Source organism: Erythrolamprus reginae, chromosome 2 (assembly GCF_031021105.1).
Source record: "Erythrolamprus reginae isolate rEryReg1 chromosome 2, rEryReg1.hap1, whole genome shotgun sequence".
NCBI lineage: Eukaryota > Metazoa > Chordata > Lepidosauria > Squamata > Dipsadidae > Erythrolamprus > Erythrolamprus reginae.
In genome coordinates, this window is record NC_091951.1 from 190,095,400 (window position 1) to 190,111,680 (window position 16,281).

General features: G+C 39.9%; 1 protein-coding gene across 3 annotated transcripts in view; it reads right to left on the reverse strand.

Annotated features, from left to right (window-relative positions):
* Positions 1-16,281, reverse strand: part of PFKM (phosphofructokinase, muscle) — a 71,039-nt gene that overhangs the window by 47,850 nt on the left and 6,908 nt on the right. For all 3 annotated transcript variants that reach the window (XM_070740896.1, XM_070740894.1, XM_070740895.1), the window contains exon 2: positions 6,904-7,002. In XM_070740896.1, the coding sequence (XP_070596997.1) occupies positions 6,904-6,994 (91 nt within the window). In that variant the 5' untranslated portion in view covers positions 6,995-7,002. The remainder of the gene's footprint in view (positions 1-6,903; positions 7,003-16,281) is intronic.

Here is a 16,281-nt window from a genome sequence, read left to right on the forward strand (position 1 = left end):
GTACAAATTACCAGTTTGTTTGGAGATGAGTGCTCTTTGTTCTACAAAAAGAGGGCTTAGGTTAAGGGAATTTTCATTATAAAGAACATTGTTTTGAATTTTCAAACGTGTGTGTGTGTCTGAAATTTGTACCTGTGAATTTTTGGGAGGAGTCTACCAGAGAGCCCGACAGAACAGATATCAGTGCTCTGAAATTCCTAGACAGCCTAACTATATCTGGGTGTTAACATCTGGAGTGGGCCTTGAGGTAATGCAAAACTAGTTTAGTATTCAGCTCAATCAAGGTACTTTAAAAAAATGAATTAGAACTTGATTAAAGATTTCAAATCCCTTAAAAACAATTTAACCCATTAGTGGGAAAAAATAAATAAAACCTAGGCTTCCAAATTGGGAGACCATCCCAAAGACGATCTTCTTTTGGGCAGCAGACAAATTGCTTGCTGATCTCAAAGAATAAGCAGTTAATATGGAAGAGATGGCCATTCAGAAGTTGTAAACTGGCTGGTGGACATGTGCAGAAGCCAAAGAGTATTGTAGTTGGATTCAAATATGGATAGAAAAAAATGGTGAAACAATGTATAGAACTAAAACCAGAGATATTCCTTTTGGGTACTTCACCAGAGAAATTTAACAAGGAAGGTATATTGTTCATGTGGCTACAGCAGCTAGAACTGCATTTTCACAAAAATGGAAAACAGCAAAAATTCCTTCTGAAGGAGAAGTAATTAAGAAAACCTTGTACAGTGTGGAGATGAATAGATTGACAATGAAAATTAAAGACAAGGAAGATACAGTTTATTATAATGTATGGGTGAAATTTTATGACTGAATAGAAAATGAATATATATAGAAATTAAGTTAGAATGACTAAAAGGGAAGAAAATGGAGAATAAAAGGTGACAAAATTAGATTTTGAGGAGGCATCAGTATATACCAAGAATAAAGAGTTACCTGTATAAATATGATATAAAAACAGTTAGCTTAGAAGGGACACCGACAATTAAAAGATGTACTGGAATATTTTGTCAGTCTGTTAAATACAAGATGACATGACTCAGGGAAAGGTTGAGAGGAGAAAGAAGAGGTAGAAAGGAAAGGGAGAAGAGGAGGAGTGGAGGGAAGTAGGGAAGTAAGGGAAAGGAGAAAGAAGGCAGAAGAAAGAGATGGAGATGTGGGGAGTGTAAAGAAAGGAGGAAAAACAGACTGATAAATAGTATAAAATAGGTGAAAAATGGGATATTGATTCATGATAAATTGGATAAAAAGGTATAATCATGTGTTTTTTGATATGCCTTAAGGCAGTGTTTTTCAACCAGTGTGCCGTGGCACACTAGTGTGCCGCGAGACATGGTCAGGTGTGCCGCCAAGCTCAGAGAGAAAGAAAGAAAGAAAGGAAGAGAGAGAGAAAGAAAGAAAGCAAGAGAGAGAGAGAAAGAAAGAGAGAGAAAGAGCGCGCGCGAGAAAGAGAACAAGAGAGAAAGAAAGCAAAAGAGAGAGAGAAAACAAGAGAAAGAAAGAGAGACAGCAAGAGAGAGAAAGCAAGCAAGAGAGAGAGAGAAAGAGGGAGGGAAGGAGAGAGAGAGAAAGACATAGAGGGAGGTAGGGAGGGAGAGAGAAAAAGAGCAAAAAGAGGAAGGAAGGGAAAGAAAGAGGGATGGAGAGAGAGAGAAAGAGGAAGGAAGGGAGAGAAAGAGGGATGGAGAAAGAAATAGAGTGAAGGGGAGGAAGAGAGAGAGAGAGAATTTTTTTGTCCAAACTTTTTTTAGCCGCCCCCCCCCCCCCGGCTCAATGTGCCCCAGGGTTTCGTAAATGTAAAAAATGTGCCGCGGCTCAAAAAAGGTTGAAAATCACTGCCTTAAGGTATATGCATAGATGTACACATGGAAATCGAGAAAAAAGAAGAAATTGCTGTAAACCGCTTTGGGCAAGGCAAAGAAAACACATGAAGCGACGTCTCTTTTCCTTTGAGAGAATTTCCCTAGTATTGGTACCTATTTAGAGCCTCCATACAGTTTGTGTGTATGTTGCACTTCCAAAGCACAAGATAATTTGTTACCAATCTTTGGCAATTCTGGCTCTGAACAATACTCGAGAAGTTGCACACATACATACATGCATAAAGGGATGCTTCATATGCTTGAACTTATGAACGCCTGATTTATTTATTTATTTATTTGATTTTTATGCCGCCCTTCTCCTTATACTCAGGGTGGCTTATGGACGATAAAAAAATTGGTGCAGGTACATGGTGGACCACATTCACTTTGAAATTATGGAAATCAGATTACACAATTATAATGAAGAGAAATTAGCAGCAACAATTAGATATTAACAATATCGGCAAGCGATGCAAATGTAAAAAATAAAATTCAATCACTTTATAATGAATGAACAATGTAACCCAGAGAGGAAGCAAATGAAGGATAAAAAATTGAATCTTCCCTGGTGAAGGGAATCTTTATTTTTTTGTATGGTGATGGTACACTTTTATGTTTTATGCTTTCGTTTTGTTTTTTTGTAAAACTTTTTAAAAAATCAACAAAAATTATATTAAAAAAAAAAAAGCAATAGCACTTTCTAACAGAGCCAGCATATTGCCCCCACAATCTGGGTCCTCATTTTACCCACCTCGGAAGGATGGAAGGCTGAGTCAACCCTGAGCCGGTGATGAGATTTGAACCGCTGACCTACAGATCTACAGTCAGCTTCAGCGGCCTGCAGTACAGCACTCTACTTGCTGCGCCACCCCGGCTCTCTATTTACTTTATGAATACATTTTCTCACACAAATGTGGGAAGACTTGGGGAATCCAAGCCCAATCTAATTCTGCCACAGGGAAGAACCTCTGAATGATGTATGCCAGGGGGCAGATTGCCATTACTGCTGTTACTGGTGCACTGCACGCACAGTTTGGTTCTCCATGCGTCCAAGTGTGTTTTTGCTTCTGCGCATGCGCAGGAAGCAAAAACACACTGAAATCTCATGAGAGGTGTGCACAATTTCGGTGATTTTGTTGCTTCTGCGCACGCACAGTAGCAAAACATTTCTGAAGTCTTGCGCGTGCGTGCACAAACGTTCCCTCACAAAATTTTGCTTCTGCAAACGCACACAAAGCAAAAATATGATGGGAATGGGATGCGCACGCATGCAAAAAAACTGAAGCTGCACGCACGGCGCATTGTATGCTACCAGTGCAACATCCTCTACCATACGGTAGCAATCCACTACTGATGTTTGCCAACTGAACTGAAATCAAAACAGTCATAGGCATAATGTAAAGGGACATTTAATCTATACCAAGAAAGATTGGTATACAGTACATTTATTTATCTATTGGGCTTATATGCCGCCCCTCTCCGTGGCTCTTCTCACCAACTTGGTACCCTCTATATATATATTGGTGAGACTGCAGATCTCATTAAATACCATTGATGATCATTCTGAGAGTTGACCCATCCTAAAGGTGACAGTAAATGGTGAATAGCTTCTCAGTTGTTCAGTTTGTGAATGCAAGCAGTGCGAGATGTCTTTCTGTAATATCCTCCCCTTCAAACTCCCCTACAATCAGTGGTGGGATTCAAAATTTTAAACTACCGTTTCTGTGGGCATGGCTTGGTGGGTGTTCTGGTTCCTGGCAGAAGTTTAGTAATTACAAATAACTCGCATTAAAGGCATCATTTCATGAATAAAGCAACTCTGTTTATTTCTCTGCTCTCCTGTATTTTCAACACATTCCAGACATCCCTCGGTCCGTTATCTCTCTCTTCCGCATTTCTCACATTCCTTTCCCTGCTTCACTGAGACAAGATTTATTTCCTAACTACATAGCTTTAAAAACAACAGCAGCACTGACTAAATACAATACAAAATACTTGGCTTACTTTAGCGTGGCGAAACCACCTCCATATTTCCTTTCAGCAACGTTGAAACTCCACCCTTCTTCTCCACTAGCCCCCTGACGTGCGAAATACCTCACTACCATATTTAACCCATTCCTCTCCTTAATATCTTCTTCCAGACCTTTGCTCTCTATGTTTCTGAATCCTTCTGAATTTAGGATTAACCCAGCGCGCGTCTGATTCTCCCTCATTAGATCCTGAACTCATAGCCCCATCCAGTGGCTGACCTCCCACCTGTTCTACTACCTGTAACCCCGGGCCCCCCACTACTTCATAAACACTATCTGAATCTGAATCCTCAATATCTTCATCATCCTCCAAACGATCAAGAGTATGTACAAGATATCGTAAAATCTCCATTCCCTCCCTACTCTACAGGAAGGATACAACAAAATCCCTATTTTCTCCCCATCAGCTGGGATTCGGGAGGCAGAGAATAGATGGGGGTGGGACCAGTCACAAGTGGTATTTACCAGTTGCTTAAACTACTCAAAAATTTCTGCGACCAGTTCTCCAGAACTGGTCAGGACCTTCTGAAACCCACATCTGCCTACTATCAATTGCTCCTTCCTATAGCCAATTGTTGTGGGCAGGTTGGGCTCTTAATTTATACCTCAAACAAAAGTTGTACAGCTACCAGTTTGAGAGCTGCATGCATTATGCCTAAAGATTTGCTTATGTTCTCAAGAACTCTTCCAAAATTGTCCCTTAGTAATAATTTTAATTTTAAAGGAGAAAAGAATGAAAGAGAAATAAGTAAATTAACCACATTGAATGCATTAAATGAAAACCTAATGAAATCAAGAATCCTAGTTTTGGTAACAGCCCCACCTATTTTTAAGACTGCAACCTCTGACATGCCAGATAAAATCCAAAATAAAATTACAGTCTGAAAACCTTTGCAGAACTCAACTTTAAACCCATCAGTAAGATTTGACCCAGATACAATGGATCTGCCTCCATGAGTTGCCATGGTTTTCCCAATCTATTATTTGGGTTTTCACCCCATCACTTAGGGATGACTGGCCACATAATAACTGAACCATTTGTAATAGCTAAAAAATTTGTCCTTGTATTGTGCTCACAACTTTATAGCAATTTTTGTCCTGAAATTGTTTTTTTTTTCAAAAATGCACTGCATTTGTTATTTTGTATCTGTCCAAAAGAATAGTTAGGATGAACATGGTAACTATGAAAAAATTTGCAAGCCAAACTTGTAGCACAATTGTGTGTCCATGAGTGATGGAAACAATAGGCTGGGTTTTACACAACATTTGATATCAAGGCAAAGATCTCACTGAATTATGATATAAGCTTCTGAAATAACAATACAAAGAGTTTTCATGTTGGAGGGGGAAAAGCCACTATAGTTCTATTAGATCAGAAACAGAAAGAGAGTTAGAGAACATTTAGTCCAGCTTCTAGATTTAACTGTGGAAATCTTCAGCAAGCGGAGAAATGGTCACCTATCCTTTTTCTATTCATAAATCTCTACAAACATATATATTATATTCAAAGCGTTGGTTATGACCTATAAAGCCTTTCATGGCATCGGACCAGAATATCTCCAGGACCGCCTTCTGCTGCACGAATCCCAGTAACTGGTTAGGTCCCACAGAGTTGGTCTTCTCTGGGTCCCTTCGACTAAACAATGTCGTCTGGTGGGACACAGGGGAAGAGCCTTCTCTGTGGCGGCCCCGACCCTCTGGAGCTCCCCCCGGAGATTAAAACTGCCCCACCCTCCTTGCCTTTCGTAAACTCCTTAAAACCCACTTCTGCCGTCAGGCATGGGGGACTTGAGACATCTCCCCAGGGCCTATACAGTTTATGCATGGTATGTTTGTGTGTATGTTTGCTTTTAATAAGGGGTTTTTAGTGTTTTAAATTATTAGGTTTGTGGACATTGTCTGACATTGTTTTTATTTTTGTTGTGAGCCGCCCCGAGTCTGCGGAGAGGGGCGGCATACAAATCTAATAAATAATAATAAAAATATTAATGGTGCAACAAGAATTCTGAGAACAAACATACATTTTCAAAAAGGCTTTTGAAACTGAGGCAATGTAAACATTAATTTATTTCAATATGAGATGTGTGAGTTTTAGATTATGTGGTTATCTTACACACACAGAGACACATGCACACACACAAGTATATATATTGTTCTTTTTTTCTGTCTTGCTATTTATAGTATATTATGCTGCTCTCTTCAATTGCTTTCTAATCCACTTAACAACTAACAACAGGGGTTGGAATAAAGGCTAAGATTTGGAAGGTGAAAGCTAAGGAAAAGGGAAAAAAATCAATAAAAATCTGGAAACAATATAGGCAGGAGGCAGTAAAAAAATGATTCTGCAAGCCATTGACTCAAGAGCGAAAAATGAATAATAAAAGATCCAACCTGACTCTTTTTTAAAACACTTTTTAAGCAATGGAAAGAAGATTAGGGAGGTGATGCTGTAGCTGAGGAAGAGAGTTCCCTATAAGAAGACTGGGGGTTGTTGCGAAGAAAGAATGCCTTGGTAAATAGGATCAACTCCAGTACACATCCTCTTTTGAAATTCACAATGGAGGGTGATGGAGAAAAAGTTTTCACTGTTGAAAAAAACTTCAGGGGGCTTGGAGAAGAACTATAGGGACAGAACGGGAAGAGAAAGGAACTTGTGGGTTAAATAATTGCTTCCCACAAACTTTTTACTTTGAATAAAACTGGAGCACACATTAACAGCACTCTGCAAATTAGCCTGGGGAAATTCCGATAGCCAAAATGAAAAACAAATTATTTACTTGTTTTTCATTTTGGCTATCAGAATTTCCCCACACTAATTTCCCCAGGCTAATAAATACTGGGGTATTCAGTCCCTTTGATCCTGATTCCACTGGGATTTGGAACATTGCAGTTTTCCGCCACTTATTTTCCAGGTTATTTAACAAAGGCTAAAGTTTTTAACCTGTAACAAAAGTTAAAGTCAGGAAAATTCAGAGAAGAGCAGGCAATCCACTTACCTTGTGCATCGCCTCCGGACGTCAACACAGCGATGGCCTTGCCAATCCCCATTGTGTTACTGTGCTCATGTTTTATCGGTATATGTGCCATTCTCCGAGCTGGAAGATCAAGAGAAAGTTCTTTAAGAGGCTGATGGAGAATAAGCCCGTTGTCTGCCTGGCCTCCCTGTTCCTCCTCCTGCTAGCAACAGACAAGCTGCCTCTGAGGTCCAGAGTGCCCTTCGTAGACCTCTGTTGTTGCTTTTCAAAGTCTTTGTCCCGCCTCCTCACTCTGGTCAATGATAAGTGAGACTGTCACATGTAAGTGATCCTTAAAGCTGCGTCAGCCACACCTAATCCTAAAGGGTACATGGCCAGCTGTCCTGAGTACCAATGAGCAGGAACTCTGAAATGATGTTACATTATTAGCTGTGTTTTGCCTAGGGACTTGTAGGGACTTGGGGAGAACTGGGATTGGATTATTGAGAGTCTATATAGGAAAGGAAGAGGTAAAGGTAGCATTTCTGTATCTGTTTTCTTTTCAAGTACCATTAAATTCAACGGGACACACTCCCGAGTAAATACAGGGGAGAAAACAACATTAAAATTACAAATATTTTGTTTTAAGGACAACAGAACAAGGTGCATTGGAAATGCCACTTTAAAAACCTTACATTATCTTCAACCTTACATTATCTACAGTAGACCTCTCCCCTTTTCTAAGAGGTCTGTAAGGGATGTGCATAAGTGCACCTTTGGGCCTACCGTCCCTGTCCAAATGTCTTTTTTATCTTTTCTATCTCTACTTTAGACTTATCTTATGTTAAACATACTACAATACAATACTATATTTGTATGACAAATAACATAAATAAATAAAATAAATAAAAATAAATAAATAAATAAATAAAAACCAAAGATGGATCATGGAATGTGAGCAGAAGGATTAAATCTATTCAATCTTAATCTTAAAACATGATCTTTATATTGTCTCACGGTGTACAGTCAGACAGGTTATCTTTTAATTTGTCAGGTACGTTCTTGCTTGATTAAAAGATGAGACCCACAAAATGGCCACCATTTTTTTTAAAGAGAGCTCGTCAACCAGCTTAGGATAAACAACAAAAAACAGAAATTAGAATACAGCAGGGATGGGCAACTCCAATTTGGGGGCTCTTAGAGCAGACCTCTCCCCAATTGTGCAATTAAATGTAGCAACAGAGACTTCATTTTGGATGCATGTTCTTCTCTAGACTATTAAAGTTCTACAAAGCACAACTGTATGATAGAATATATATACTGCTCAAAAAATAAAGGCAGCACTCAAATAACACATCCTAGATCTGAATGAATGAAATATTCTCACTGAATACTTTGTTCTGTACAAAGTTGAATGTGCACAACAGCATGTGGAAATGATTGTCAATCAGTGTTGCTTCCTAAGTGGACAGTTTGATTTCACAGAAGTTTGATTTACTTGGAGTTATACTGTGTTGTTTAAGTGTTCCCTTTATTTTGTTGAGCAGTGTAATATATGATGATATATCATTATATTATTTGCTGGATTTAAAGCCCACCTTTCCTCTATTAGCTCAAAATAGCATTAAAATCTTTAACCTCCGAAGTACTCTTTCTTTCTCTGTCATGACACAAACATTTCTGTGGCCTTTGGAGGCTAGTAAAAAAAAATTTGCTCAATACTGACTTCCAAATCTCAGTGGCTGATTTCATATAGGCTAAAGTCAAAGACACAGTCCAGCTTCCCTCTTCTGTATTTTGACACTAAAAGTTATAGCCATCAATTATAGCCTTTATTCTTTATTATTAATTTATCTTAGTTCTCTTTAAAGTCATCAGAATTGTGGACATTATAATCACGTGGAATAAATATTGTAATGAGAAAATATATTTCCTTTTCTCTGGCCCGAATTTCTCCCCATTTACTGTCATCACAAGAGAGGGGAAGAAAATATTCCTCCATTGTATGTGTAACTCTATGTATAAAGCACAATACACGTTTCTATGATCAAAAAATCAATTTCTAATAGTTCTAAAATGAAGTGTACCTTTCTAGTGAATTATAGTCATCCCTTTTTCTTGACAGCGTTTCACTAGCCTATTAGCATATATTTCAAAGTAAGAGGTTTCTTTTTCTCAACATGGCCCTATTTGTTGTTGCTTTTTAATGTCCCTTATGCAATCTGGATAAATCTTTATGAAACTCCTAGTTGTTCCTTTTAGTCCAGATGTTATCAACTGTTATGCATCACAAAATTTATGCTTTTATGCACGTATAGAAGAAAAAAACTGTACATGAAGCTATGCATTTATTATAACAGGGGCTGGCAAAGTGTGCTTCAAATATTCTGATTTACAGTTCTTATAATATTTTAGCATATGCCTTGGTGGCTGTGGCAATAGGAAAATCCAAAAGTATCCTTCCTATAGATCAGTGATTTTCAACCTTTTTTGAGCCTCGGCACATTTTTTACATTTACAAAACCATGGGGCACATTGGGGGGGGGGGGCTAAAAAAAGTTTGAACAAATAAATTCTCTCTTCCTTCCTTTCGCTCTATTTCTCTCTCCCTCTTTCTCTCCCTTTTTTCTCTCTTTCTCCATCCCTCTTTCTTTCTCTCTTCCTTCTTTCCTTTTTTTTGCTCTTTCTCCCTCCCTCCCTACTTTCCTGTATGTCTTTCTCTCTCTCTCTCTCTCTTTCTCTCTCTTTCTTTCTTTCTCTCTTTCTTTCTCTCTCTCTCTTTCTTTCTCTCTCTTGCTTGCTTTCTCTCTTGTTTTCTTTCTCTCTCTTGCTCTTTCTTTCTCTCTCTTGTTTTCTTTCTCTCTCTGAGCTTCGCGGCACACCTGACCATGTCTCGCGGCACACTAGTGTGCCACGGCACACTGGTTGAAAAACACTGCTATAGATAATATAGTCTGTGCCCTAGTTGCTTTGATAGATTGTCATTGCAAGTGTTAAAAACTGCCAAGCGATAGAAAGATGGCATAAGCTGCTGTATTACAGCACAGCTCATATTTTTTTCCCTAGTTACACAGTTATCTGTAATCTGACAAGAGTCATGATTCAGAGGCAGCTGTCTGCATGCAACAAGATCAAGAAGAACTCAATCAATTCAAATAAGAAAAAAGAAAAAAAATACAGGCACAAATGTTTTAAGCTGATTGGTAGTTTCAAATCTGTCACTTTCTGGATGTATTGGGTCAATAATCCACATTCACTAGGAATTCTGGGAGCTGTAGTCAAAACCCATCCAAAATGTCATTGCTCTTTCAATATTCTTTCTGCACCAACTCAGGAAGTTCAAACTGCCCAAGGAGCTGCTTATACAGTTCTACAGAGGAATCATTGAGTCTGTCATCTGCACCTCTATAACTGTCTGGTTTGGTGCTGCAAGCCAATAAGACAGACACAGATTTCAAAGGATAATCAGAACTGCAGAAAAAACAATTGCTGCCATCCTGCCTTCCATTGAGGATCTGCATACTGCATGAATATTTATGGACCCCTCACATCCTGGACATAAGTTATTTCAACTCCTACCCTTGTCACTACAGAGCACTGCACACCAAGACAGCTAGACACAAGAACAGTTTCCCCCCCCAAATGCCATCACTCTGCTATATACAAATAATTCCCTCACCACTGTCAAACTATTCACTAAGGCTGTAGTACTATTACTATTAGTTTTTCTCATTGTTCCTATCACCCATCTCCTCCCACTTATGACTGTAACTTATCGCTTGTACCTTATTGTTTATATTGTTTCCTGATTGCTTATTTGAACCCTCTGACAATCATTAAGTGTTGTAAAAAGGGAGAAATACAAAATAGGGGTCACCAAAGTAGAGTTCCTGAGATTCCTAATCGGTGGGTCTGGCATTCACTGACGTAAAACTAAAAGCCATCAAAGAGGGGTCAACCCGAGCTGCACAGAGATTTTGCGAGACCTAGGGTGGGGCAAGCATTCTTTATTGTTCTGGATGCTTATTCTAAGTGGCTGTAGTAGTAATCATGCACACCTCAACTACTGAAGCCATGATACCAGCACTAAGATGGATTTTCGTAATTCATGGCCTGCCAGACATCCTTGTGTCGCACAACAGACCACAGCTGGCAGCCAAGCACATAGAGTCATTCCTGGCCAACCTAGGAATAAGATATATGCTAGTATCATCATTCAGTCCAGCTAGCAACAGCAGAGCAAAAATAATCGTGAGAATGAACAGAGACTGACAATGGACAATGAGGACCCGGATTGTGGGGGCAATATGCTGGCTCTGTTAAAAAGTGCTATTGCTAACATGTTGTAAGCCGCCCTGAGTCTAAGGAGAAGGGCGGCATAAAAATCGAATGAATGAATGAATGAATGAATGAATGAATAAATGGGCCCAGGAACTGGCAGGAATGAATCAACCAATTCCTGCTGGCCCAACTTATACCATGTGCAGCCACTAACCATAGCCCAGCCAAACTGTTAATGGGATGGAAGTTGAGATCCCAACTGGGCAGGCTGAATCCCAACTACCACCCGGAGACACCCCTGGAGTCAAGCAAGCTCACCTGAACACTAGCAATAGATGAGCTACTGTTCGTGCAGAACTATGCAGGGAATCCCAAGTGGGTGAAAGCCACCATCACTGCAATAACTGGGCTGAAGTCCTACCAAGTCAAACTTGATGACGGTCAAGTGTGGCCAAGACACATCAACCACCTCAGAAGGAGGCTGGGAGATTCGTGGTTTCACCAACCGGAGACCTAACAGCCTTGAGAAATCCCAACCAGAGCATCGCGACTCTCTGCCCCAAAGGCTTTACAAAACAAGCAACTAGGATGACCACAACGGGAACCGGACCCTAACTACAAGCAATTAGGAAGACCTGTTCTTAAGCATGAGTCCCTACCTGGAGACACTGGAGTCCAGTGAAGTCACCCTGGACCGGAGGACAAAGATGCCAAGATTTCAGCTGCCACACCTGGTGGCTGGTTCCAGATTATTCCACAAGCAGGTGAAAAAAGCAGGAACAAACATGTCCACTCCAGTTGAAGACTCATGAGGAACTGAATCATGAAGGCCCAGTAGGACTGTACAGTGCCCTGTTTACTTATGTGGCTATAATGACCCATGTTGATTCCTGATTGGACTTTACACAAACTAAGAGGGGAGGAGTATTATGCACTGCCATACGAAGCACAGATTTGCATAGCTGCTGCTGATTGGCTAATCTAACAGCGGGAGAAATGAACTACTGTCAATGGTCGGCAGGCAACAGGGAAGCCCTTAAAAGCGGCTTCCCTGCAATACAGTAATAGCATTTAGACTTATACTGTATACTGCTTCATAGTGCATAAACTCTCTAAGCGGTTTACAGAACCAGCACATTGCCCCCAACAATCTGGGTCCTCATTTTACCCACCTCGGAAGGATGGAAGGCTGAGTCAACCTTGAGCCGGTGGTGAGATTTGAACTGCTGAACTGCAGCTAGCAGTTAGCTGAAGTAGCCTGCAGTGCTGCACTCCAACTACTGCGCAGTTTGTACTGCATTCAGCTAGGAAAATAAAAGATGCTGAACTGTTCCTGTGTCTTGCTCTTTCCTTCCCAATGCAAATCTAACACTTCTGGTGCTGTCCTTGTTCTGTTTCCATCTATTACCTAGCACGGCCCATCTTGCCTCCCACGTGCCCGGCTGAGCTTCATTCAGATAACAGAAGTTTATGTTATCAGCCGAATCCATGATGCAGCAAACGCCTCCTCTGCCTCTCTTAACTCTGCAGGTAGCTGATGGGAACATGCAGTGTGATGTTGCTAGGAAACCAAGGCAGCCTATTCCCACTTCCTAGGTCACAACTATCTGCTGATGAGCCTCAATGACAGAATCACAGATTCAGGAACTGAAAACATCTCTCTCTGCTCTTGAGCTTCAATGCAGCAGTTACACAGGGCAAGTAGCCCTTCATTCTGAAAGGCCTTTAATATGAAGGTCCTGGCCCAGCATGCTTTCTTTTGTTACCTCTACCTGCTTTCTTGCAATGAAAAATCTGGATGAGGTGGGCAGCACACATATCTAGTAAACAAATAAATATCTCCTACTTTCTAGCTAGAATTTAACCTGAATTTTGTGATTTAAGCTATAGGGTAAACATTATTAAGGCTTCCAACCCTCTCCTACTGCTATGATTGGCAGCTCACTAGAAGTACTTATATATTGAGTCTCCACCTATCACTCATAATTCTGCAGGCAGCCTTCTTTCATCTGATGCCTGTGAGATGGATTGGATAATGAAAGACACAATGGGAGCTGTGGTCCAAATTTCTAGATCCTAAAAGCAGCCTGAGAAATGGGTACAAGGTACTATATATATAAACTGGGAGGGGAGGCTGGCATCATTAAAAAAAAACACAAGATAAAATACTCCAGAGAAATGTTAATCCGTGGAGGACAAATGTTGCTGAAATCTTCTGGATGTAGTACAAAGACCAGATTTCAGATATTTGAGCAGGCAAAAACTGTAACACCAGATTCCTCATTTTTAATTTATTTATTTTGTCACCAGATTCTTCTACAAATTGCAGCAGTTTGATTGATACACCAAACTCTTTTCAATTCTTGTTCAGGATGTCCATGTAGCCCAATGGTTTCAAAATCACGTTGCACTATATATATAAAATTTAAAAAAAACAAAAAAAAACATATAGCCCCTCCCTGGCACAGAGCTGGAAGGGATCTGATCTGATAGCTCAACTGCTAATTCTCTGCCTTACAAGGCAGAGTCCACCGGATCGAATCCCAGTAAGGAAGGGTGTGGCTAGCTGATAAGGCCAGAACAAGGCCGAAATGGGACCATCCTAGTCTCCCTTAATTTTAAAAATTCCAGCTAAAAAAACATTTGAGATATATATATATATATATATATATATACTGTATATATGTATGTATGTATGTATGTATGTATGTATAGGTATATGTATGTAGATTGTTCTGAGTTCGGGTTTTGCCCCGTGTAATATTTTGAGTGTCTATGCGACGTTTCGGTGAAATCACATTCACCATCATCAGGCTGAACTTATAAGCTTCGTGCTGCTGTAAATATAGATTTAAATATATATTAAATATATATTTACAGCAGCACGAAGCTTATAACTTCAGCAACCCGAACTCAGAACAATCTGCATATATATATACACACACACACACACACAAAGGGCTTACTTCTCATCACGATAAACTAGTCTGGGTATATACAATAGCTTACTGAATAAAAAAGTAGGTACAGACATAAAAGTAAGCTATGAATATGGGACAGGCAGTCTGTGGGATATATAGATTATTCATTTTTATGGCCACTGCTCCCATAGTTGTACTGCTGAAATGGAATGTTGAAATAATCACAGTATATTTAAGTAAAAGGTAAGTACTATACAAAAATCTAAAATAGGGCAATTAAGCTGCCAATAAGGTTAATGTATCCATCAATTACAAAATAGTGAACATTGGGGTCTTGGCCTATCTTTTCTGGTGATGTGAGACCATTGTATGCCATCTCACCAACACATTAAAAGCATTAAAGTGTAGCTCATGTGATTACAAATATTATCCATTTTTATATGTCTTTTTTTTTAGAAACAGAAATGACTGGTTCCATATAACAACTGTACTCCCAAAAGGATGGTTTTTATCTCATGTGAGATCAAATATGCCTAAATAGATTGAGTGATACGTTTAACTTTTTTATCTTGTTAAATTTATCTTCTGCTTTTGCTTACAAAACTCAAGGTGACAAACACAGCGCCCTATTTCCCCCAAAACTTAAGAGATAAATTGGGCTCAAGGGAACCATTGGTGAAATGTTACGAAGTAAGCCTAGAATGGACATGAACCTAAAAGTTGAACCACAGCAACTTTTCACCTAGGAACAGGGGTGGGTTCCTCCCAGTTCAGACTAGTTTGCCCAAACTGGCAGAGATCCAGTAGTGGCATCACAATGACATCATCGGCCTGGTTTGGTAGGTGCCGGTCTGTGGGTGCCATCTTTTTAAATATCTTGTTTTTTCTGAGCATGCGCAGAAGCTGAGTTCCTGGCATTGTGCGTGTGGTCATCATCTTGTTTTCGGGATTTTCTCCCCTGATTTTGGGGCACTGTGTGGCTCAGGAGGAAGCAAACCGGCAGCCAGGTAGGTTAGAACCCATCCCTGCCTAGGAATGTTATGTGAAACTGAATGCTATGGCTGGAAATACACCATCAGTAGCCCTAACTTAGCATTATTCTAAAGAAGCCCTGTCCAAACATAAAATGATCTATTTGTAAGTCTACCAGTGCGGACAGTGGCATTGTATGGAGGGAGGGAATACAGAATCCTTGATATTCTATGATGCAGCTACAATTAAAGATCGGGAAATTCCATAGCATCATAATTTCTAAGAAAACGCAAGTGCCTTCAACAACCAACTCTTAATTTTTAAATTGTTACTCACTAACACAAATGAAATTCCTTGGAAAGTGACAAACTTCTGTAAAGCAGGTGTTCTCCGTTCAACCTTAAACATTCTGTTACAAATACCCTATTTTTCAGAGTATAAGACACACTTCTCACCCCCAAGAGGGGGTGAAACTTATACACTGAATGTAGCTCTGCCCAGCCACCCCCACCTATTGGCTTCTACGCAGAGCCTCATTAGCACAAACAACTGATTATCGGCCTCCCGACCATCAGCTGATTCAGGCTGCAATAGGCTATGGCTGTCATGGCAAACCTATGGCACATGTGACCACAGTGGCACATGGAACCATGCTGCCTGGCACACTAGCTGGTGTGTTGCAGTGTAGCATGAATGTTAGAATAGGAATATATCATATTATATATATCTGGACCTCTAGCATAAAAATGCTCTGCTTACCCTGATTCTATTATAGCCAGGATAGGACGGTATTAACTTGCTTAAGTCTGCATTTCTGGTGAATTTGCAACAGGAAGACAACTGACCATAATAGGGTTCAATAAACATCTCACTGATAAACAAGTATACATCACTCCAAACAGGACGTTATACGATCAAAGGGGGAAATTTACATTGCCTGAAGCAAAACAGTACGAGACTGTGATAAAGGAGATTGGTTGTGATAAGGCAGAAGGCTTCAGAGAAATTAGGTGTGAGAAACACTTGCTCAAAGGACATTATTCAAGGAAATTGGTTTGTGATATCTGGGGAAAGGAAGGACTCAAAGATATGTCATGTTTGAAGTGATGTTATTGGATGTTTGTATATCATTTGACATGTACGTGTAATTATCCCCATCTGTTTATGCTCCCAAATAAAAAGGAGCTCCATACTGTGTCATTTCACCCAGAATGTGTCCAAGTTTTCCTTCTAGGATTCGCGTCCG